This window comes from Carlito syrichta, unplaced genomic scaffold (assembly GCF_000164805.1).
Source record: "Carlito syrichta isolate Samal-C Ts95f unplaced genomic scaffold, Tarsius_syrichta-2.0.1 Scaffold82277, whole genome shotgun sequence".
NCBI classification, from domain to species: domain Eukaryota; kingdom Metazoa; phylum Chordata; class Mammalia; order Primates; family Tarsiidae; genus Carlito; species Carlito syrichta.
In genome coordinates this window covers 1018406-1041053 of record NW_007026373.1, presented here as the reverse complement: position 1 = coordinate 1041053, position 22648 = coordinate 1018406, and the positions used below count along the sequence as shown (strand labels likewise).

General features: G+C 41.6%; 1 protein-coding gene across 1 annotated transcript in view; it reads right to left on the bottom strand.

Moving 5' to 3' along the window:
- The window catches only part of CDK5RAP2 (CDK5 regulatory subunit associated protein 2), a 190657-nt gene that overhangs the window by 54931 nt on the left and 113078 nt on the right, over positions 1–22648 (bottom strand). Inside the window, exons 19-23 of the mRNA XM_008055797.2 lie at positions 18519–18614; positions 15710–15897; positions 10832–11240; positions 4865–5096; positions 293–415 (exon numbers count right to left, since the gene is read on the bottom strand). Coding sequence (XP_008053988.1) covers positions 293–415; positions 4865–5096; positions 10832–11240; positions 15710–15897; positions 18519–18614 — 1048 coding nt within the window. The remainder of the gene's footprint in view (positions 1–292; positions 416–4864; positions 5097–10831; positions 11241–15709; positions 15898–18518; positions 18615–22648) is intronic.

Genomic DNA, 22648 nt, shown 5'->3' with positions numbered 1-22648 from the left:
CGAGTGCTGTGTCTTTGGAGGCTGAAACACCAGAACCCAGCCCACAGCCTGGTAGAAAAGTGTTTTGACACATGGACTGGTGAACTCTGACAGACATCCCACCATACACTGACTCTTCTGCCTACTTACCAGCTGGCTGACCCTGGGTCAATTATACTTAAAAACCTCAGCTTCTCCATGTGTTAGATGGGAATGATAATGAAGCCCTGAGATGGCTGTTACAGGCTTAGAAATAATTTTTAGAGAAAGCATCCCTAAGGGTGCTCAACACACACGGGGTTTGGATTCTAACCAATCTCGTAGCTTGTTTGCTGATCACTGTCCATTTCTTTTCCTCTCCAGAGAGAAGGTGTGGTTTTAATTCCATTGTGCTCTCCTGGGCTGTCCTGGTAGGCTGCTCCCACAAGGGGCTGAGCTACAGGCAATTGCAAAGAGAAAGAAAAATAAATAAAACCATGGACTTGAAACGTAGCCAAGCAACTGAGAAGAACAGTAAGATTCAACAGGGAGAATAAAAACATTGGGGAGGCAAAATGCAATTTATAAGACAAAATTAATCTATCTAGCTGCCATAACAGAACATAAAAAGCATAAATACACTACAGCTTGTCTGAAATGGTTTAAGTCCAGGCTCTCAAAAAGCTGAGTGAGAAAATGATTTCTATCAACTCATGCCCACTTTTCCAGAAGAGAAAAGCCCCAGGATGTTCTGGGCAACTGTGGAGACAGCACCTGGTTGAGGAATCCTAGTGTCTCAGCAAAAGACAAAAAATGTTGAGTGTAATTGGCAAGCCATAAGCAAAGTGCAAGGCCTCTGTTAGATAGAGGCACCTTTACCATAAAATCTTTCCTCTCTGAAGACCCGCACCCCTGTACTAATTTAATTATTTGCCACCTCCCCCAGCCCACACTAGAAGGAAACCCTCAGAAGGTAGAAACTGTATCTGATCTCTCTCTCTCCTCCACCCAGTGCATGAAGTAGATACTCAGGGAATGTTTACTGAATGCATGAATAGATGTCTGGATGGATGAATGAATGGGTTAATAGAAGGTGGGAATGGAAGAGAAGAGGGAAGAGCACTTCTGTCAAAGGCTACCTTACCTCAAAATCTCAACTACAGTAAACCTAAGAGAGAACCTAAAATTAATGGAAGATTCCTATAGCTATGGATCATCAAAAAATCCACACTAGGAGTATCATAAACCAGTCTTTTTTCTTTAAGAATAAAGAATGCAGGCTCTGAAATCAGGAAGGCTAGTTCACTTCTAGCTCAGCAAATTAACAAGTGTGACTATAGCCAAGTCACTTTATCTCTGAAACTGCTGTCTCAACCACAAAACAGAGATAATTACTGTACTTATCCCAAAGGACTGTTGAGAGGATTCAATTAGATCATGTACATGGGGGGGGAGGTCCAAAAAGCCCGGAATTTAGAGGGTAGGCTCCTGGTAGTACAGGCTTCCCCTGCTACGTAAGTGTTCTAGAACCCTTCGGCATCAGTGAATCAGGCTAGTGTTGTGAGAGGCTGTGTCTGGCCTCAGTGAATTTTTTTTTTTAGAGATTTTCAACATATTTGCCCATTTCATGATGGGTGATTTACCATGCACCTGTCCACACCACACTGAGTGTTTAGCAGTTTTTGGTCCAAAACAGCATGACTCCCATGCCCCACCCTCACCCAATTTTGCCCCAAGCAACTTTTTTTGTTCCCATGGATAAGAAAAGTCCTCAAAGGAAAACGTTCTGCCCATATGGAAGAGGTAAAACAAAAAATGGCACTCGAGGCATCCAAATTGTTGAGTTCAAAAACTGTCTTGAGCAGTGGAAAGTCTCAATAGATACATTGCATCAAACGGAGAGTACTCGGAAGGGGACTGAAGTTTAAACATGTAAGAATAAATACACAAATTTTTTTAAATAAATTCCAGGTTTTTGGATTCTTCCTTGTATTTAAAGTATATAGTAGAATGCAATAAATAACTGGTGCTCACTGTATTAACACCACAGGAAATCCAAGGCTCTAGAGTCATCTCTGATCCCTGAACTACCCTGAAATCCCCTAACCTGATGCAATCTCCCACCCTGATACTCACTTCCTTCATTTGCAAATCCCAAAGAATGGCAGTCTCCTTTCTAAACATTCATCCCTCCACCTCATTCTAAATAAACCCAGGCCCTTCCCCATGATGCTGCTACTCCTGCAGCCTTCACAGCAGTGGTCCTTTGTATCACTCTTGTATCTCTCTTATATTAAGGGCTTAGAAGTATGTAAGTACCTTTGCTCCTCACTGCCACTTCCAGATCATTCTCTGTCTTCCCTGAAAACTCCAGTTTTGCAGTTCATTCTGCCAGACTATACCACTTACTATCCAACCTTACAACAGTCGTTCATAGTCCAGACTCATCGAATCCCTTGAGATTCACTGACAATTTGGCTCATAACTGCCTTCCTTCTCTACACCTCTTTATAGTACAATTCCTCAGAGCTGTCTATTCTTGCTCTCTCTTAAGCTGTCTATTCAATCTCTCTCCTCTGTTCTCTCAGGAACTCATGCCAATCAGGCCCCACCCACTCCACAGACACAACTCCCTTCAAGGCCACCAATGACTTCCACATTACTCCTAAGGCCAATCCTCAGTACTTATCTTACTTGTCCTGTGGCAATATCTGGCACAGCGAATCTGTTCCTTACTCAGCTTCTGAGATGTCATCCTGCCTTGGTCCCCCTCTCTACCTCTTCTCAGTTCAACCTTTAACCTCTAGAGAGCCCCAGTTTCAATTCCTAGACCTGTTCCCTATGGTTCCAAGTCACATAGCTTCAAATATTAGTGATATGATGGTATTTCCTAAGTTTGTATCTCTACCGCAGACTTCCCCCCTTGACTCCAGATTCACCATCCAAAGACATCTTCACTGCGTCCCTGACATCTCCGCTGGGATGACCAATGGGCATCTCAATTAAGCCCAAAACCAGACACTTAATGTCCCCCCTAAGCTTGCCTCTCCTCCCAGGAGCTGTCCCCTCTTAGTGTATGACAGTTCCATCCTTTCAATGGTTCACATTCAAAGTGACCCTTTAAAGCAGAGGTACCAAGTAATAAATATTTTAGGCTTTGCAGGCCACAGGGTCCCTATTGTAACTGCTCAACTCTGCCATCACAGCACACAAGCAGACAAAGCCAATAGGAATGGGTGTGGCTGTGTTCCAATAAAACTTTATTTACAAAAACAGGCAGTGAACTAAATTTGGCCACAGTCTGTAGCTTGTCAACTTCCACTTCAAAGCTTAAGCCAAGTCAAGTCAGTCTCCTGCCCAAAGCCCTCCAAGAGTTTTCAGTCTCCCTTAGAGTAAAAGACAAAGTCCTAGAATGGCCTACAAGAGGCTGCCTGAACTGCTGCCTCCCTGAACTCATCTTCTACAACTCTCCTTCTTTCTCCCTTCCCTCCAGCCACACAGCTAGCCTCCTTACTATATTCATCCAACTCCCAAGTTCACAGCAACATCAGGGCTTTTGCTTTGCTCCTTTCCAGTATGACGAGCTCACTCCTTTACCCCTAGTTTCTGTTCAAATGCTCCCTCACCATGAGGGCTCTCACACACAAGATGCAAGCTAGAAATAGACTTCATCTGTTCTGTTCACTCCTATCACCTCCAGGGTCTAGTACAGTGACTGGCATGCAGAAGAATTTAATACGTATTTTTAAAAAAATATGTAACAGATTACTGCTGTTGTCATGTTATTGTGTTACTGCCATTTGCTTACAGCAAAAGGTCAAAACTAGGAGTCAACACAGATACTTTTGTAGATTCATGAAAGCTGAGATGAAACAAAATGCTACATATGTGCTGGCCTGCATCATTCAGAGAGGGCCCTCAGCTTCAGATTTTCAAAGGGTTGGTGTTCCAAAATTTCTAAGCACTACTGTCCTAGACTAGAGGACCCAACCAGAGGAGCTTCCTCCAAGTCACTTGATTCAAACTAGTCAGATAATTTTAACCCAAGGGCTCTCTATTGTCTTGGTCCCCAGGAAAACAGAGGCAGCAGATTCCAAGGGAGAGGCAGGCAACTTCTAGAAAAAGATATAAGGTCAGTACAGTTTGAAATTAGCCCTGAAATGGCCTGGACATTCCAAGAACCCTACACAAAAGGACTCTCATTTGCATACCTTTAATGCCATATGCCTAAGGTTTCCACAGAAGATAAATAAAGTCAGGCCAAAAAAAAACCCGACTCAAGTTATCCCACAACTGGGGCTCCTGCAGACTATCCCAAGTAAAGGCAGCAGTGACCCCCACAAGACCTGTGCACAATGCAAGTCCCCTTTATCCAGACTCCAGAATAAAATGAAAGTAATAGGCCAAGCTCGGTGGCTCAGCCTGTAATCCCAGCACTTTGGGAGACCAAGGTGAGTGCATTGCCTGAGCCCATGGGATTGAGACCAGTCTGGGCAACTTGGCGAGACGGCATCTCTACAATAAATCAAAATTTAGCTGAGTATGGTAGCACATGCTTGTAGTTCCAACTACTTGGAAGGCTGAGGAAAGGATTCTTGAGCCCAGTAGGTCGATGCTGGGATGGCCGTGAGTGTGTCACTGTACTCCAGCCTGGGCAACGGAGTGAGACTCCAACTCAAAAAAAAAAAAAGAAATAGAAAAGGAAAAAAAAAAATGAAAGCAATAGATTCATTCTCCTTATTGTGTTCTCTCCTTTGTGCATTTGTCAAGGATTAAGATTAATCATCGCAATTCAGGAAATTTATACTCAAACTTACGCAATTCTAAACAACAAGGTTGACATTTCAAGCAGTTCTATTGGGTTGTTCATCTAGCTCATGGGGAACACATTTTTCTTGGTGCTTACCATTCAGTGCCATTTTGTCGGGTGTTGGTCTCCCCTCCATCACTGCTTCAGCCAGAATTAGCTTTTGGTGAAGTTGCTTATTTTGAGTTTTAAACTCCTTCAGTTCTTCCTGCAGCTCCACGATCTGGCCCTGCAGCTGGGCCACCACATCCTGAGTGGCAGGGAAACAATACACACTTCCTAATGACTGGGACGGTTTTATTAGGATTGGCAAGCGGGACTTCTTAGCATCCTGAAAACACACACATATGCAACAATGAATATACTTTGAATGCACTTTCTTTGGTTACACAGTCAACATACTCATGCCAACCTTATAAAATGAGATTCAAACTGGTTGCCCAGACTTCTGGTTCCTATAATGGCATTTAAGTTTATCCACCAAAGAGTTTATAGCTTGGCAGGTCCCTCCTCTGATTGTCAAGGGCCAAGCTTCTCCTCAACACCCTCCTGGCCTTGGCCCACTGTCTTCCGGGACAACCCAGATGCTCCATAGGTAACAGTTCTTTTTCCAACACAATCTGCTAGGAAACTTTTTTGTTCCTTATCTATTTTCTCATTTCCCAACCACTTCTCAGTCTAAGCCAATCTGCTTCCCACCCATACTACTTCACCAGAACCATCCCTTACTTCATCAGTTACTGGTCACTGACCCAATGGATACTTCTCAGGCTTGGAGCTCCCAACCTGCCTATCCCAGACACCTCGGTTTGTGATGGCTCACAGGCACTCCAAAGTCAACTGAAAACTCAGCTCTTCAGTTCCATTACCCCATGCCCCCACCGCAAATCTATACCACTTCAGCAATCTCTGTCCTGATGAACCACACATCACCCACTTCCCACTATTCTCATCACTCACTTTCATCATGCAGCAGGTTCCATGAGTTACAACCCCCACGCTGCCAATTTTTCAACTCTTCTCAACCTCCACTGCCACCACCCAACTCCAAGATGCTGTTAGCTCTTGCTCAGGCCACAGCAATGTCCTCCTGAGTGGTCTCTACACATTAACTTTTGTCCTCTCCAACCCATTCTCCAGGCTGCAGCAAAAAGGCAAACCTACTATTCTTCTCTTCTGTTTAAAACTATTTTGTTTCCCAGTTTTCTTATGACAAAGATCAAAGTCCATACCACAGCCTATAAAGTCCTGCTTTACCCTACTATCCAGCCATAATAACCTTCGATCAATTCCTCAAAATGCCATGTTCTTTCCACCTCAGGACCTTAGCATATGTTGACTCCTCTGCTTGAACACTCATTCCCTCCCATTTCCCCCTACTAACTCCAAATCATTCATTAGGACTCAGCACAAATGTGCCTTACTCAGGAGAATGGGCTTTTTTTTTTTTTCTTTGAGTCAGAGTCTCACTCTGTCACCCAGGCTACAGTGTAGTGGTATGCTCATGGCCACCAAAGTCTTAACCTGTTGGGCTCTGGTGATCCTTCCACCTCAGCCTTCCAAGTAGTTGGAACCACAGGTGCATGCCACCATATCCAGTTAATTTTTTAAATTTATTTATTAAAGAGAGGTCTTGTCAAGTTGTCTGGGCTGGTCTCAATCCCCTAGGCTCAGGCAATTCTCTCAGCCCTGCCTCCCAAAGTGCTGGGATTACAGGCGTAAGTCACCATACCCAGCCTGAGAATGGGTTTTGATTTCCAAGAACAGGTCAGGTCTCCCTGTGATACAATTCACTGTCTGTTACAATTTTTCTCAGAGACCATTAGTATCAGTATAAATAAATGCCCGTGCAATTACTCGTTCATTGTCTATCTTCTGCAACAGTCTGTAAGCTCCAGGATTTAGGGACTCTGCATATCTTGCTTATACTCTCTCCATAGCTTCTAGCACAAGAACTAGTACACAGCAGGTAACTGACAACTATATAAGGAATGAACATACAAACAATAACTTAAGAGGCCAAACGGGTGTCTTTCAAGTGGGGAATTTTAAATATATCCAAAAGCTAAGGAGGGGACTTGAACTCACAATATATAAAGAACAATTACAACTCACTAGTTGAAAAACAAATAATCCAATTAAACAATGAACAAAAGATCTGACAGACATTTCTCCAAAGAAGATACATATGGCCATAAAAACATGCTCAACGTCACTAGTCATCAAGGAAATGTAAATCAAATCACAATAAAATACCACCACCATAACAATTAGTAAGGCTAAAATCAAAAGGATAACAGTATGTGTTGGTGAGGATGTGGAGACACTGGAGTTCTCACATACTGCTGGTGGGAATGTAAAATGGGTGCAACCTCTTTAGCAAACTGCCTGGCAATTCCTCAGAAAGGTTAAACATGGAGTTTCCATGTGACCCATCAATTCTACTCCTATGTATATACTTAAGAGAAATGAAAGTATGTCCACCCAAAAAAGCAGTACATGAACAGCAACATTATTCCTAATAATCAAAAGTGGAAGCAGTTAAAATGTACATTAACTGATGAATGAATAAATAAAATGTGGTATATCCATGCAATGGAATACTGTTTGGCATTAAAAATAAATGAAGTACTGATGCATGCTACAACATGAATGAACCTTGAAAACACTTTGCTAAGTGAAAGAAGTCAGTCACCAAAGACCACATTTTGCATAATTCCATTTATATGAAATACCCAGAATACGCAGATCTAAAGAGACAGAAAATAGATTAGTGGTTGCCTAGGATTGGGGATGGGAGAAAATGGGAAGTAACTGCTAAAGAGTACGTGGTAGTACATGGTTTCTTTTAGGGATAATGGGAAATGTTCTAAAACTGATTGTAGTAATGGTTATACAACTCTGTGAATATACTAAAAAACCAATGAATTGCACACTTTAAATAAATGAATTGTATGCTATGTGAATTATATCTCAATAAAACTGTCATCAAAAAAATTTTTTTAACAGGGGAGAAAAAGGCACTGCAGAGGAAAACAGGAACTACATGGAACTCAAGGATCACCAAGTTCTCTCAAGAAGAAAAGAAGAGTAAGGGCCCCTTCTTGCCCATTTTGGGATATAAAATGCTTTCAAGCACATTCTCTCATAATCCTATGGTAAGTTCTGCATTTCTAGAGCTTACAGGAAAACAGAAATTATCATGCCTTCATTTTCCAGATGAAGAACCCAGACGTCAAACAAGTAGTCCAATGTCACATAGCAAGGGTTCAAGAGTCAGACCTCAAACTAGCTTTTCAGGCTCCCGTGCTCAGTTAAGAAAGGTGAGATATTTTCTGCCCTAAAATTCCAGGGAATAGGAGAGAGCAGGTTCAAGGACAAGAACAGTCTAAAGTAGTGAAGGGGGACCACTTGGGAGGAGATGGATGCTTCAGCAAAAAGGGCTGGAAAATAATAGTCATTTGTTCGGTCCTTAGTCTCCACCAATCTTTATTCTTGGATCTAAATCTGTGTGTCATATGGCAGCAGAAAAGATATCTGCAAGTGCACAAATGCCAAAGCCAATTTCAGGCTGGAAGACTGCCGTCAGTCAACCTAATGCCGGTCCTAAAATAACACCACACAAAATGTTACCTTATGGATTCTGAACAGAGCCCCACCTACCACCTTATTAAGGAATTAAAGATGTCATATTAGAACTTCTTACTTGGGAATGGAAGGGAAACAGGAACTCACACACTTGTACAAGGCACCTACCACGTACAAGGCACCACACTAGACATTTGCCACACATTACCTCATTCAGCCATCGTGCCAGACTCAGGTTCTAGGCCCACAGGGATACCACTTGAGCTGCTGAGAAGGGTCAAGTGACTTACCATCAAAGCAGGTAAGTGGCCAGGCTCAGTGCAAACACATATAAAGTCCATCTGTAAAGTCCTTCTTCCTGCCTCTACCACTAAGCAACTGGAAGGATAGCCAATCTCCTTGTCTCACCCTTAGGCTGCAGTGATGTTCCTTTTAACAAGATACCAGATTGCCCTATTCAAAGAGGTAAACCATGGTATTACTGACTCCTTGCCTACCAAAGACCACAAAGAATATCATTAAATTTCCTTCCACTTTGCAGAGACTGGAGGCCACAATGGCGATAAGAGGGTTCCTCCCTTCCTGAGAAAGGTAAGTTTGTAATATCTCTGCCTCTAAAACCAAACTTCAATTTATGTTCCTATCACTCCACTTAGCAACTAAGTCACTCTGGACAGTTTTATTAGGCCTTTTATTTATTTATTTTCATTTTGGTAGAGTTGAGGGTCTTGCTTTGTTGCCCAGGCTGGTCTCGAATTCCTGGCTTCAAGCAATCTTCCCACCTTGGCCTCCCAAAGTGCTGTGGTTACAGGTGTGACTCACCATGCCCAGCCTTCTGAGCCTTTTAGCACCTATATTTCTCTATAAGTAAAATGCAGGCAATACCTATCAAACTCATATTTTTGTTGAAAAGAGTAAGTGAGATGATATAAGGAGAGTATCTAGCACAATCCCTGGCACATACAGCAGATGGTAAAAATAATAATAAATAAATAAACACAGCTGCTTTCCTTTTATGAGATATAAGCAAGAAAGATAATTTCAAACTAAAAAAAATTTAATATATTTGGGGGAATTCAATTCTCCAATTTTCCTGAACACAGAATAACATCTCCCACACAATAGAAAAATGCAAACAAACAAAAACCACTTAGTTTTCCTAATATATAGGCACAAACTAAAAGAGCTAGGGCAGATGAGAGCATTTCTATTCTAGCCAAACTGCACAAATTTGCATTTCGAGTACCATTAATATAATGACAGTATCTTTCTTTTTTTTTTTGGTCTCTACTGGTATCTTTAGAAAAACCCTTTTCTAGAAATTACAGTTTTGGTGCATAATTTAAAACAATCAAAAGCAATTTTGCTAATGATATATCTAACTCTCTTTGGTATGCACAAAAGCAGTAATTTAGTGGTCAGAAAATAAACTTAATTCTCCATTCTGATGCTATAAAGCAGTGTGTACAGTTGATTCCTCAGACACAAAACACCCATCAGAAACAAGAATACCAACAACTTTCTAATAGAGCCTGGTGCTCTATTAGAAACATGACCTATTTCCTTCTGTAGCAGAATACACCTCCCTGCTACTGGGATTCTTAGCCCCATACCCTACACCCAAGAGGATTTTGGTAAAGGTCCAATCAAGCATTGCCAAGGGAGAAGGGATTCTGATTTTTTTTTTTTTTTTTAAACAATCTAGCATAGTTGATGGTATTTGCAGAGAAGCTTAGAGACAGCATCTAGACTAAAGAAGAATCAACATGCAGACATTCATCCAACAAAACTAGAATTGACCATTTTAGACCACACACCTGAAAGGTAGCTTGACCTAGACAAAGGGTGTGGCTGTGTAGTCAGGCACTGTGGGAGTCCCAGCTTAGCCCCTTAACTGCTGACTAAGCATGAGCACGCAGATCTGGCTTCCCTGTCTTTGACAAGTGTTACAAGGATAAGAGAATACAGACAACATCCCTCTTCTACACAAAGTCTGCACAAAACAAAATCTAAGTTCTTATTACTATCCCTAAAATCAGGTTATTACAATTTTGCTGCAACCTGCAAAAGCAAATGTCCATCAACAGATAAAAACTATAAATTCTGGCACATTACCACAATGGAATCATGCAGCTATTACATGGAAAGATATTCCTCATCATATAAAAGAGAAAGCTACAGACAGATATATAAACATGATCCCATGTGTGTTTATTCTAAGAAAAACAAATATGCGTCATGATATACACATAGGTGAGATAGGGCTGGACGGAGGAGGCAAGACAGAGGCAAGACACAGAGTGAGGGGAAGGTTAAGGAGGACGCACACCTCTGGGTGGAGGCCAGGATAAGTGCAGGCAGAGGGAGATATCGGACTTTCTCTTCACATAAATGAAAAAAGTAGTGGGACTGGAAGCAATTTTTAAACTCTTTTCTTTGTCTAAAAGAAATACATAATAAATACCTGGAAACACTTACTCTGTTGGTCATCCTGGGGAAGGAGAAGGGAGTGGCCTGTCGCTCTGGTGTCCTGCACAGGTTCTCTGGCTGATGCTTGGCACAGAATACAGCGTTGGTTGATTTCTCTTTCCAAGCTTCTCTGTTTCCTTCGTGAGTGAATCTGAGCAGGTCGCCCTCCATGGCCACAGTCTGCACAGATGAATCTTTCTGCTCTACCTTGGACACTTCACCAGCCTTCATGAGCCAGGCCTCCCTAGATGACTTCAGTTCATCACATGGCTTGGAGAATGAGTTGACTTGGACAAAATGTCCAAGTTCACCTCTTAGCTGAATGGCTATCTTCTTAAGTGTCTTCTCAAGGTTTTCTCCAGAAAATTCCTGCTCTGTCAAGCATATTTGCTCCCATAGCACTTTCAAAAGGTCTGGTCTGTTTTTCCAAAAGGGAAGGAAGTGGGAGAACTAAGCTTTCTGCTACAGCCTTGTGCCCAACCAGCAGCCCAAGTTATCCCCACCGACTCTTGCCCAGATAGATTCCATCTAAACTAAACATGGTGTATACGCACAATGTGCCAGGACTCACACCAAGTATTTTATCCCTGTAACCTCCTAACAACCAAACAAGGCAAGTACTACTGTGTCTATTTTATGGATAAGAAGAGTAGAATTAAGTGACACAAGGTACACAGCAAGTGAGTGGGGCACATGGATACATGAATGCAGGCTGGGCCTAGGTAGGAACAAACAGGATCATAAGGCATCCGTGACAATTACAGGATCCCTGCTCCACCCCACAGCCCCGGCCCCAATTCTACATCCAGGGGCAAGTTTGGCTTTGGATGAATCCAGCAAACCTGGCTGGTCCATCAATAATCTGATTCATCTTGATGCATAATGGGTGCCCAATAAATAGATATTAATGAAGGGAATGTTTGTATATAGGCATAGTAGAAAGTATACAAATTTTGAAGGCAGATAAAAATGGCTTCAACTCTGCAATTCTTTGAAAGGAAGATAAGTCTTCCTCCACAAGACAGGATGAGAATTAAACAAGATAGTGTATAGGCAGCAGATGCTTTTCAAGTCCCTTTCCACATGACCTTGGCCCACCTCTGGTTTCAGTTGCAGCTATGGAGACAGTTCTCGTAGACATAGACATCTCCACCTCAAGCACCTTCTACATCTCTGCCACCTTGGGGAATCTTACAGAGCTCTCTGATTCAGTTAGCAAGGCAATGTGGAAGTGTGAAATAGTTTATGTTTTGGAGGAAACCCTCAACCAGCGGGGTGAGAGAGCTATTGGGTAAATGACCCTGTCTCCCATCCTTTGGAGGAACAACATAGGCACAGTCTATACGGTCCTTCAAAGGGTGCCCAGAAGGATTGAGCCCTTGCAGCCCACCGCAGCAACCAGATCAATATTGTACTCTTACTGGCTTATCTTTCATCACTATCTTACTCCTCCTAAGCCCTCATTCCTGCTCTCTGGTGTCACACCTCAAATAAATCCCTTGTACCCAAGTCTGCATCTCAGGCTCTACTTCCCAGGAAACCAAAGCTAAGCCAACAAAGCACCTCATACAGTGTCCAGTGTGTAGTAGTTCAAGAAGACTCCCTTATGCCAGGCACTGAGTGAGTACCAGGGTACAAACTGCCCACAATGACTTAGATTGGTTTTAGAGATACATGTGTAAACAGATGGTGAGGCTTACAGAGCAACCGTCTCAGCATGTCCAAAGTGAAGGTGACAGGGAGAATGTCCACGAAGGGCCTCTAACATCAATGCAAGGCAAACCGCAGGGAGAGGGAATGGAATAGTCTAAGTATGGAACACAACATGAACAGTGAAGTGGCGAAGTAGCAGGGGAGGCTGGAAAGCTAGGCAGGGGAGAAATGAAGAGCCTAGCACGCCATGCTGAAAAAAGGAAAGCCACTGAAAGGCCCTGTGATAGAGTAGCCTGGTCACACATGTACTTTGGAAAGGCAACTCTGGCTGCTGTTGTGTAAAGAATGAATGGAGAAATTTCCTGTCAAGATAATGGTGAGTACACACAGGAGCTCCTTGCAACTGGTTTAATCACATATAAATGACAGAAAAATATACATAACTAAAAAATACTTTAAGAGACACTACAGGGCTCAAAAACATCAAGAAAAATGTATTCAAATATCAAAAACAGAGGAAGACACCCTTAGCCATAAGAAAGGGGCTGGAATCGGGGGCATCTTCAGAAGGCAACAGGGCCAGAAACTCCCTCCCATGGTAGAAGAACAACACAAATTCCATGAGCCCTGAAATAAGGCCCTAGAGGGCCAAGGTGAGGTAACTTCAAAATCACCACACAGAAAGGAGAAGGAGTAGGGACAGCACAGGGCTCTTAGCACACACAAACCAAACTTCAAACAAAAACTCACTATTAAAAAAGACAACAGCCCAATAAATGATAGAATTCACACTTCAGGAAATAGAAAAAATAAAGCAATCTGAGGAAGATTTAAAAATAAGTATGTTTAAATCATGCACAAAACAAAAGAAGAAAACAAATTCATGAAAAAAGACACTACAAAATTGATACAGAAAATTACGGGAAACGGGACTGAGGACTTGGGGAGGGGGGCAAGCTCAGAGGCAGAGATCAGTCAGAACTGTTGCTATAATAACTTCCAGGAAAAGAAGAGGCAGGTCTGGATGAGGCAGTCAGCAGAGAAAAAAGACAGGCCCTCATCAGTGTTAGCTCTTTGTGCTCTTCTCCTGTCAGTTTCTCCTATCTGCCCAATTTCAGGAAACCATGTGAAACAGACCAGAATCTACCAGCTCCTTCAATATACCCTGACCTTCCCTTCTTCTGATTGCTGCTACCACTGGACATGATGGGCACCCTTATGCTATCTTCCCCGCTGAGCCCTCCAAGAACAGGAATATAGCCCTCTTCACATCTGGATTTCTATTGTCTGGATTGGGGCAGAGTCAACTCAATTCAAATTAAACAACTACAAAAGCTCACTGAAATAAGATTATTTTTAAAAGCATAAATAACAAAATTTAAAAGTATGCATTTTTCACTTCCAATGTGGAATCATCTAGACCACACAAACCATCTTAAACTATAGTAAACCTAGGTTTTAAAAATATTTCTAGTATTTCAAGCTTTAGGGGCTGTTAAACTAAATTTTCCTTTCCTCTCTTTAATACAGATAAAAAATAATGACAATTGTTATTCAGCTAGCCAAAGAAAGACAATTACTCACCACCAAACAACACACGATAAAACCCAGGAAAAAGATTTAACAATTAGGTAGTAAAAGGTTGTGAAAGAGGCCATTATAATAGACTAAAGTGGTGGTGCTATTAAATAAAATATTCCAAGTATTACTAGAAATCTGAACAATGGATTCACAAGCTATCACCATAATCAGAACTTCTGAATGGTTCTGTCCAAGGGTCTTCTCAGAGGTCCGAATATTGTTAATATACCCTTCCTTAGTATCTCTGCAAGCAGAAGGTATAAGGGGAAAGAAATTGACATTTACTAAGCATTTACTACATTCCAGATCCTTTAAATACACCAAATCCTCACAATAAGAGTGTGAGATGGAAACTATCATTAACCCCACTTTACAGATGAAGAAATGCGTTCATAAAGATTTAGGATCCCCTGCAAAGTGGCAGAGCAAAGATCAGATCTCATTACCAACCATCAGCTGAAGCTGAAAAGCTCCTGTCCACCAGAAAGGAGCACACCTTCCACCCCAATTTACCATATCTCCCCACCCAGCCCATGACACTCTCCCTGGCTCACACCACCAAGTACATACCCACATGGGCTCAGAGAGAAAGTAGTATCTTTTAACTCTGATGCAAAATTTGGGACCTGATGTTTAGAAATCCTTCACTTCTCAAGCACTGACTATAGTCACCTAACTACTCATGATAACAAACTAGAATAACCATTGAGCATATCCACCAAGAGGCCTCATGCTAAAAAAATGTTAGACAGATGTCAGGGATGGGGTGGGGGAGGGATTGTAGTAGTAGCCTTGCTGAGCTCACAAAAAGTAGAATGCTTCAATCCTTTTCTTAGCTGGAGAAATGCGCATAAGATTTAGTCCATCAACGATATAAGAAATATTAGGGTTCCTGGCTCTTGCCAGAGACATGGGCAATAATTACTCACTCCATTTCTCTATCCTGGAAGAGAACTGAAAACTGTTATTGAACACACACCGCATGCCAGCCATTTTTCTTAAACATTTTTTTCTTACTCCCTACAGCAATTCTAAGAAGTGTTCAGAGAAACTGAGGCACTGAGAGATAAAGGTATGCTGTTTCTGGCTCCAAAGCCCAAGCAACTGTTATGGATAGTTCACAAAGAATATGGGGGGGGGTTGCTCCTAAAGGATTAATTTAAAAAATACAGATGTACTGAATGTTTTTCCTTTTTAAGAAAAACAACCTGTAGTATTTCCTCACATAGGAATGACTCCCAGCAGATTTAATGAGAAGAGAATTTTAATTCAAGCTCAACATAAAGCAGCAGAGTCACAACTACAATGGTATTTTTTAAGCTGCTGTAGAAACTGGAAGCAATTCCAGTAGGGCTGATTCTTCTTTCTGACAGCAAGGCAGCACTTTCTGGGGCTCCCAGGAATAATTTACAAGGAAAGTTTTCTTTCTCCTCTTTATAATGGGCTTTGCATGAAGCTTTGCTGAAGTCCCCTCACAGCAACGAGCATGCAGCCTAATTACTTAATTGCATGACTGGCAAGATTCCTTCCAAGTCATTTCAGGAACTCTCTCAGGTAAATTACACAGCACCATCATCTAAATCCACTTAGCAAAATGACTTTGTTCCCCCTTCAAATTAGAGAGCAGAGGCAATGTCTGGGCCCCTTGTCTACCTGGATTCCAGTAACAGCATGGCCTTCTCATTGAAGAAAGGAGCAAGCAGGTTCATGAGCTCGTCTTCTTCTAGACTCTGGTCTCCAGGGCAGCCAGGTTTGTGGGCCCCGTTGCAGTCTAAAACCTTGGACTCCATGTGCCTTAAATATCCATTTTTGCAGCCCTCTTTGGAACAATCCTCCATAATCTGTAAGTGAAAGTATTTGGTCAAATAACGGAACATGGAGGAGGGGAAGGGGGTATGAGTAAGGGAGAGAAAGGAAACACAGGGTGAGTGAGTGCAAGTAAGCCGGATATACTGAGCTAGGGAGAAAGAGGAAAAATGAAACAGGGAGCTGGAGGGGGAAGAGAGAAGGCCACAGGCACACAGGTACATACACACTCACTTTAACAGAGGGAGATGTTCTAAAAAGACGATAAAGATGCTAACATGGCCTCTCCTCACCCTCAGCTGCTTCTTCTATAAAATGGGGACAGTAATGGTAGCTCCCAAGGTAAGCAGGAAAGTGAAATGAGATGACTACATCAGGTGAAGCATCTCACTCACTACAAATGCACACTGGATGCACATTCTCCCACCCTGCGACCCACTCCTTGTCAGTTCTTCCTAAGAAGGGTACGGAGCCCTTGTCATAAAGCATGATGTGGATGTTTATTAGACTCTTCTTGCAATGTATCCTTCCTATTAGATATCAGAAAGGTGACTTACTCTTTACAGACACATACTAATTAACACAGCTTTGATTTGTCTCATTAGGAAGGTGAAGAGTTCTTAATTCCCACAGAGATGTTATTTACAGATCCACCTTCTCGGGTCACTGAGAGTCCCGGAGGAGTGGTACCAAGGAAGCATCTAGTTAAAGCCTGTGCTGGGCAAGTCTTGAGGTGCTGCAATTAGCATTCTTTCTCCCCTACCCAAAGCTGTAAATTTTCATCTACCAGTCTATAAATAATTCCTCTTGACTTCATTACAGCTAGTGATATACGCACTAGCCATAACACCCATCTCTCCACACTGGTAAAATGATAAAGATTTTTAAATAGAAGACAAGACCCACACAAATGAGCTGTTATTTATGGGCCTTGTTTGCCACCGATATAGTTATTAAATCCATCAAATAAGCAACCTCCAAATAAAAAGGAAAAGTCCAGAATATAACAATAAAGATAGTAATTATTATTTACTGAGCACTTATTACATGCCTTTCTGTTTTTGTTTTTAGAGACAGAGTCTTGCTCTGTTGCCCAGGCTGGAGTGCAGTGGCACAATCATGACTCACTGCAGCCTCTAACACCTGGGCCCAAGCAATCCTCCGACCTCAGTCTCCTGAGTAGCTGGAAGTATAGATGTGCACCACCATGCCCAGTTAATTTATTTTTTTTAGAGATGAGGCCTCACTATGCTGCCCAAGCTGGTCTCAAACTCCTGGCCTCCAGCAATCCTCCAGTCTCATCCTCCCAAAGTGCTGGGATTATAGGCATAAGCAACCGTATCCAGCTTATTCATGACTTTCTATTTAAACATCACAGTAATCCTAAAAGGAAGTATTAGTATCCTCACTGACAAGGAAACTTAGGCTTAGAGGTTAAGCAATGGTTAAGCAAGGTCACAGAGACAGTGGTGCGAAAGCCAGACTTGAAATGAAGGATATCTGACTCCAAAGCCACCACTTTTAATTTCTTTGCTCTCCAAAATGATCTAAATTTTTTTTTTAATTTTATATTTTAAAATTGTGGGGTACAATTCAGGGTTAGGTATACAAGTATTCGTTGTGCAGGTACCCTTGTTGATGAGGTATGCCCCCCCAACTATCTACATTTTAATATCGCACATTTATGACTTCACAAACTTGAAGTCCATGAAGGCCATGAAGGCCAAATCTATAGCATCTTACCCCCCTACTACAGCTCAGTCTTTAGGGTTCTTTCAACCTGGGAGACTGCTTGGTCCAAATGTTCAGTCAATGTGACTAGAAGAGTGTTCTGTGTGAACGGAGGTCAAATTCTCACAATGTCCTGATGACACTAAGCTTGGAAGTTGGGTTTCAGGTCAGGAGGACTGTAGAGGGCCCCTGGGAAGCTTCCATCAGTAGCTCTGTACACTACAATCAAGTGATCTGAAGTTCACAGCAGCTTAGACATAAGGGATCTTGTCCCAATTCTGTCACTGACTTATGCTGTGCCCTGGATAAACCATTTCCCCTCACAGGCTTTAGTTTCCAATGCATAAAATGTATTGGTTGGATTAGATCTCTAACCAGTCTAGGTCCAACATCCAATGCCTATTATTCTCTTATCACCACCCCATTTTATTTGTCACTATGTTTGTTTTCATACTTCACTCAGTTTGTAACTTTTTTTTTTTTTGAGTTGGAGTCTCACTCTGTCACCCAGACTGGAGTGCAGTGGCTGCTTCTGGCCACTGCAGCCTCGACCTGCTGGGCTCCGGCGATCCTTCCGCCTTAGCCTTCTGAGTAGCCAGAATTACAGGTGTGCGCTACCACGCCCAGCTAATTTTTTTTGATTTATTGTAGAGGTGAGGTCTCACCAAGTTGCCCAGGCGGGTCAGGCAATCCACTCACCTCAGCCTCCCAAAGCGCGGGATTATAGGCTGAGCCACCAAGCCCGGCTAGTTTGTAACTTCTAAGAGGGAAGAGACCTAGTCTCTTTGCTTTCCACTGGCACACAGTAGGCACTCAATATAGGCAGAATAAACAGGAAACTCACTGGATTCATTCCAGACTAGAAAGACTGGCTTGGGCACAGAGTGGGGTGGATGGAATAAAGAGTTAACTGCCACGTTCCTACCTCATTACTCTGCTCCAGATGCTGGTCACTCGGGATGTTATGCTCATCATCCTCTCCAATTTTGATTGTGTCCTCATCTTCCTTGCTAGCCAAAAGCTACATGAAGCATGGAATGATGTGAAAATGCAACCCAAAAAGTGTGCAGCATGAATATGCATGAATAAGTTATTGATGTCTGTTTTTTTTTAAAAGCAAAACAAAAAACAAAAAGAGGCAGAAACAAATGCCAAAGCCATGAAATAAAAATTAGCCAAAGTTAGGGTTGCTAATTCTGGCAAATCACACACAGCTGCCTGGGTCAAGCATAATTTAGGGCTGAATTCTTTAAGAAATAACTAAAGGCATTTCCCCTTGTCCTTACACAGCCTCTCCTGAACTGTTGTAAGTTAAATATGCTCTCTATTATGCTCCCACCACTCCTGCCTTTGCTAAATTCATATTCAGATTATATAACAGTAACAAGTTTTTGGAAAATAGTTATTGATGTAAATAAAAATATCAAACAGGGAGAAAGCAATAAATAAAATTTATGGTGTGCCCATTTATGCATCACGTTTCCTATTTAGCATAAGGCATAAACCTCTTCTTGTTGGGCTGTCACACATCTGAGATGGACAATCCCAGCAACAATGTCATTTTGCTGATAAAAAGTCCTCATCTCTAATGAGAAGAGATCATGCTTGCCTGACGATAACTTTATGCTTTTGGAAATGAAGGACAGTTATTTATAAAGACTGCATAAATCCCTAAGTCTTTAAAGAAGCAATCCAAAGCTTCTGCATTCTGCAATGTGGACAGTACAAAGTTCTCAAGAGAGTCAGTTCTCAGTTCTCCAGAAAAACAAAAATTCTAGTCATGGGATACCTGAATTAACTAAATAAAAGATAAGAGGAAATGTGGCCACTCTCAGAAAGAGAATCAACCAAAGCTATTTCAAAATTACACCAAACCACATCTCACCAATGACGTGGTTAGTTCTGCATGAAGCTATTAAAGTGCTAGGTCACTTGTTGAGCATGCTGAACATATGAAGATGCTTATAGTTCTAGCTCAACAGTTTTATTTTCTGAATTCCTACATTCAGTCAATTACTCCCATAATTCTCTCAGTCCAACTTAAATTCTTCTGATCTTCCTTGCAGAGGAAAAAACCTTGTTTTGGAAGGAAAAAAAAAGCAAAGCAAGCTGACTTCAGTTTTTAAAGAAACTTACTTACAAATTCCATATCATATCAAAATCTGCAATCAGGATCAAACAGAACTGATGATCAAAAATCACATTCTACTGTACTATCAAGCATTAAACAGGCTAGACATTCATAAATAGACTTACTAAGGTATAAAGATTTCCAAACATAGGCGAGGAACCCTCTTACTCTGAGATTGGCCTCTTCCTTCATTATTAAAATATTCTCAAGTGATACAGATCCACTAGGACTATTAAACTGGTTGGTGGGAATATAAAATGTTAAACCACTTTGGAAAAAGTCCTGGCAAATTTTTATAAAACTAATAACCCTCTAACACAGGCATTCTACTCACAGCTACTTACCAAGAGAAAAAAAATGTATGTTCCCACAAAGATTCGCACATAAATGTTCATATGACCTTTTTCCCAAGTGACCATTAATAACAAAATAAATACAAAATTGTGACATAGCCATACAGTGGAATACTATTCAGCAATAAAAATAACAGACTGTTGATTCACCTAACAACACGTATGAATCTCAAAAACATTATGCTGAGTAAAAAAAAGTTTACACAAAAGAGAATATACTGTATGACTCCATTTATCTGAAGGCCTAATACAGGCAAAATTAATCCATGGTGGAACCAAATCAGAAAAGCAGGCATGAGATTTTGACAAGATAGGACACAAAGGCTCTTGATAGGGGTTTGGGTAACACAGGTAATACACTTGCAACACTTAGCAAATGTAGACTTACAATTTCTATATTTCATTGCATATAAATTTAACCTTAAAAGAAAAAGAAACCTATAACCATATTAAAGATATGCATGCTGAAGTATTTAGGAGAAGCATACCGATGTTTGCAATTTCAACTAAAACATATAAAAAATATAAGACACACTGATAATGGACAGGTGGGAAATGTTAATAGAATCTAAGTAGCTGAGTATATGGGCACTCATTATAAAATTCTTTTCACTTTGCTGTGCCTGATTTTTTAAATAATAAAATGTTGGGGAAAAAAGTCTCTCCTATCTTTAAAAAAATAAAATAACAACAGAAGCCTCCACTGATTCCTCTGGTCACTAAGCATGCTCTGCTTCTCTCCAAGCTTCTGGAAAGGGTTAATTCCCACCTTCTGCAATATGGCTTTTCCTGTCACCACTCTAGTAACTGCCCAAGAAAGGTCCCCAAAGACCCTCTAATACAGGAGTCAAAATCCACATGGGGTAGGGAGGAGGCAGAGAGAAGCTCCTTCCTAATTCCTATGGATATGAAAAGGGTTTCTCCTAAGTCTAGCTCAGTAAAGTACTGTTCACACAAGTCATGCCAAGGTGAAATATAAAAAGCATCAAAATTACTCTGCATTTCTAAAACCACATCCATGCCATTACTCAATCCAATAAAATAAAAATTAGCTTTCACTTCTCTTTACCTCTGCTAACTTGGTCAAAATTAAAAGTAACCTCTCAGTTTCTACCAATGGTCAAGAAATTATATGTTGTGGACATAGAGAAACGTCCCTCATGCCATACATGACTTACCTGTTTTCAAAGACATAGAACAAGTTGTCAGAAAGAACTGAGTCACCATACCCAGCTCTGCTCCCGGCCCTACTCTACGAGAAAAGCGACCTCCATATCTCTGGGTATCAACTGCCTCTATGTGTTCATTTTCTCACTCTTCATCAGTCCCCTGCAAGCCGGCTTCTGTCTCCTCACTCTGATGAAACTGCTCAGGTCATGGGACTCCTAGGAAATTCTTAGTTGTTTCTTCTTTGTCTTCTCAGGATATTTTACTCTATGAAACACCTCCCCTTTAAAGCATCACGCTGTAACTCTGCACTCTACAGGCACCCCCCTACCTCATGGGCTATGACTTCTTGATCTGCTTGGCAGCTCCCCTTCCTCCTGCAGGAAAAACCTCTCTTGACCCAAAACAAGGGTTGGGCACCTTTCTACACACTCCCTTAGGACTCTGCATTCACTCCATCATGGACCGCACCACACTTAGCTGGAACGGCCCCTCTGTTTCTCTGTTATTGCATGCTGGGCAGGGCAGGGATACGTCTGAGTTCACAGTTTTAACATCAATGTCTGATGATCAATAAAACACTGCTGAACAAACGAGCAAATGAATAAAAATTTTTTTCAAAATGAGAGCTGAAACCAACAGTTTTCAAGGTTACCTCTGGTCTTCCTGCTCAAAGTGTGTCTTGGAGCAAGAGAAGCACTGTCACCCAGAAGTTTGTTAGACATGCAGACTTTCAGGCCCCATGCCAGGCGTACTGACCCACAATCTGCATTTTAACAAGACTCCCAGGAAATTTACACGCACATTAAATTTCAGAAGCACTGCCCTATGGTGTTACTAAAACAACCCTAAACAGAGTCAGAAGAGAATTTTAGTTCCAACTCTACCACTAACTAAAAAAAAGAAAAGAAAAATAGTTGTGTTTTAGAGTGCTTACCACACACCAGGAACTGTGTCAAGGGTTTTATAAATCATGTAAAATTCACAATAACTTAAGAAGTCCAATTGTTAGAAAGTTCTTTCTTTTAAAGAAATTAAGTCTGCTCTGACCATCCAAATTTTATTGTTACTATTAACAGAATTAATGAGTACCTTCTACTTCTGAGAACCATTTTTCACACAAGGTCTATTTCTTGCTCAACATGATAACCCTGCAAGAGTTCAATTAAATTATGCCCTTTGCCGGGCCCAGTGGCTCAGCCTGTAATCCCAGCGCTTGGGGAAGCCGAGATGAGTGGATTGCCTGAGCCCACGGGTTCGAGACCCACCTGGGCAACTTGGCGAGACTTCATCTCTACAATAAATCAAAAATTAGCCAGGTGTGGTAGTGCGCACCTGTAGTTCCAGTTACCTGGAAGGCTGAGGCCGAAGGATTGTCGGAGCCCAGCAGGTCGAGGCTGCGGT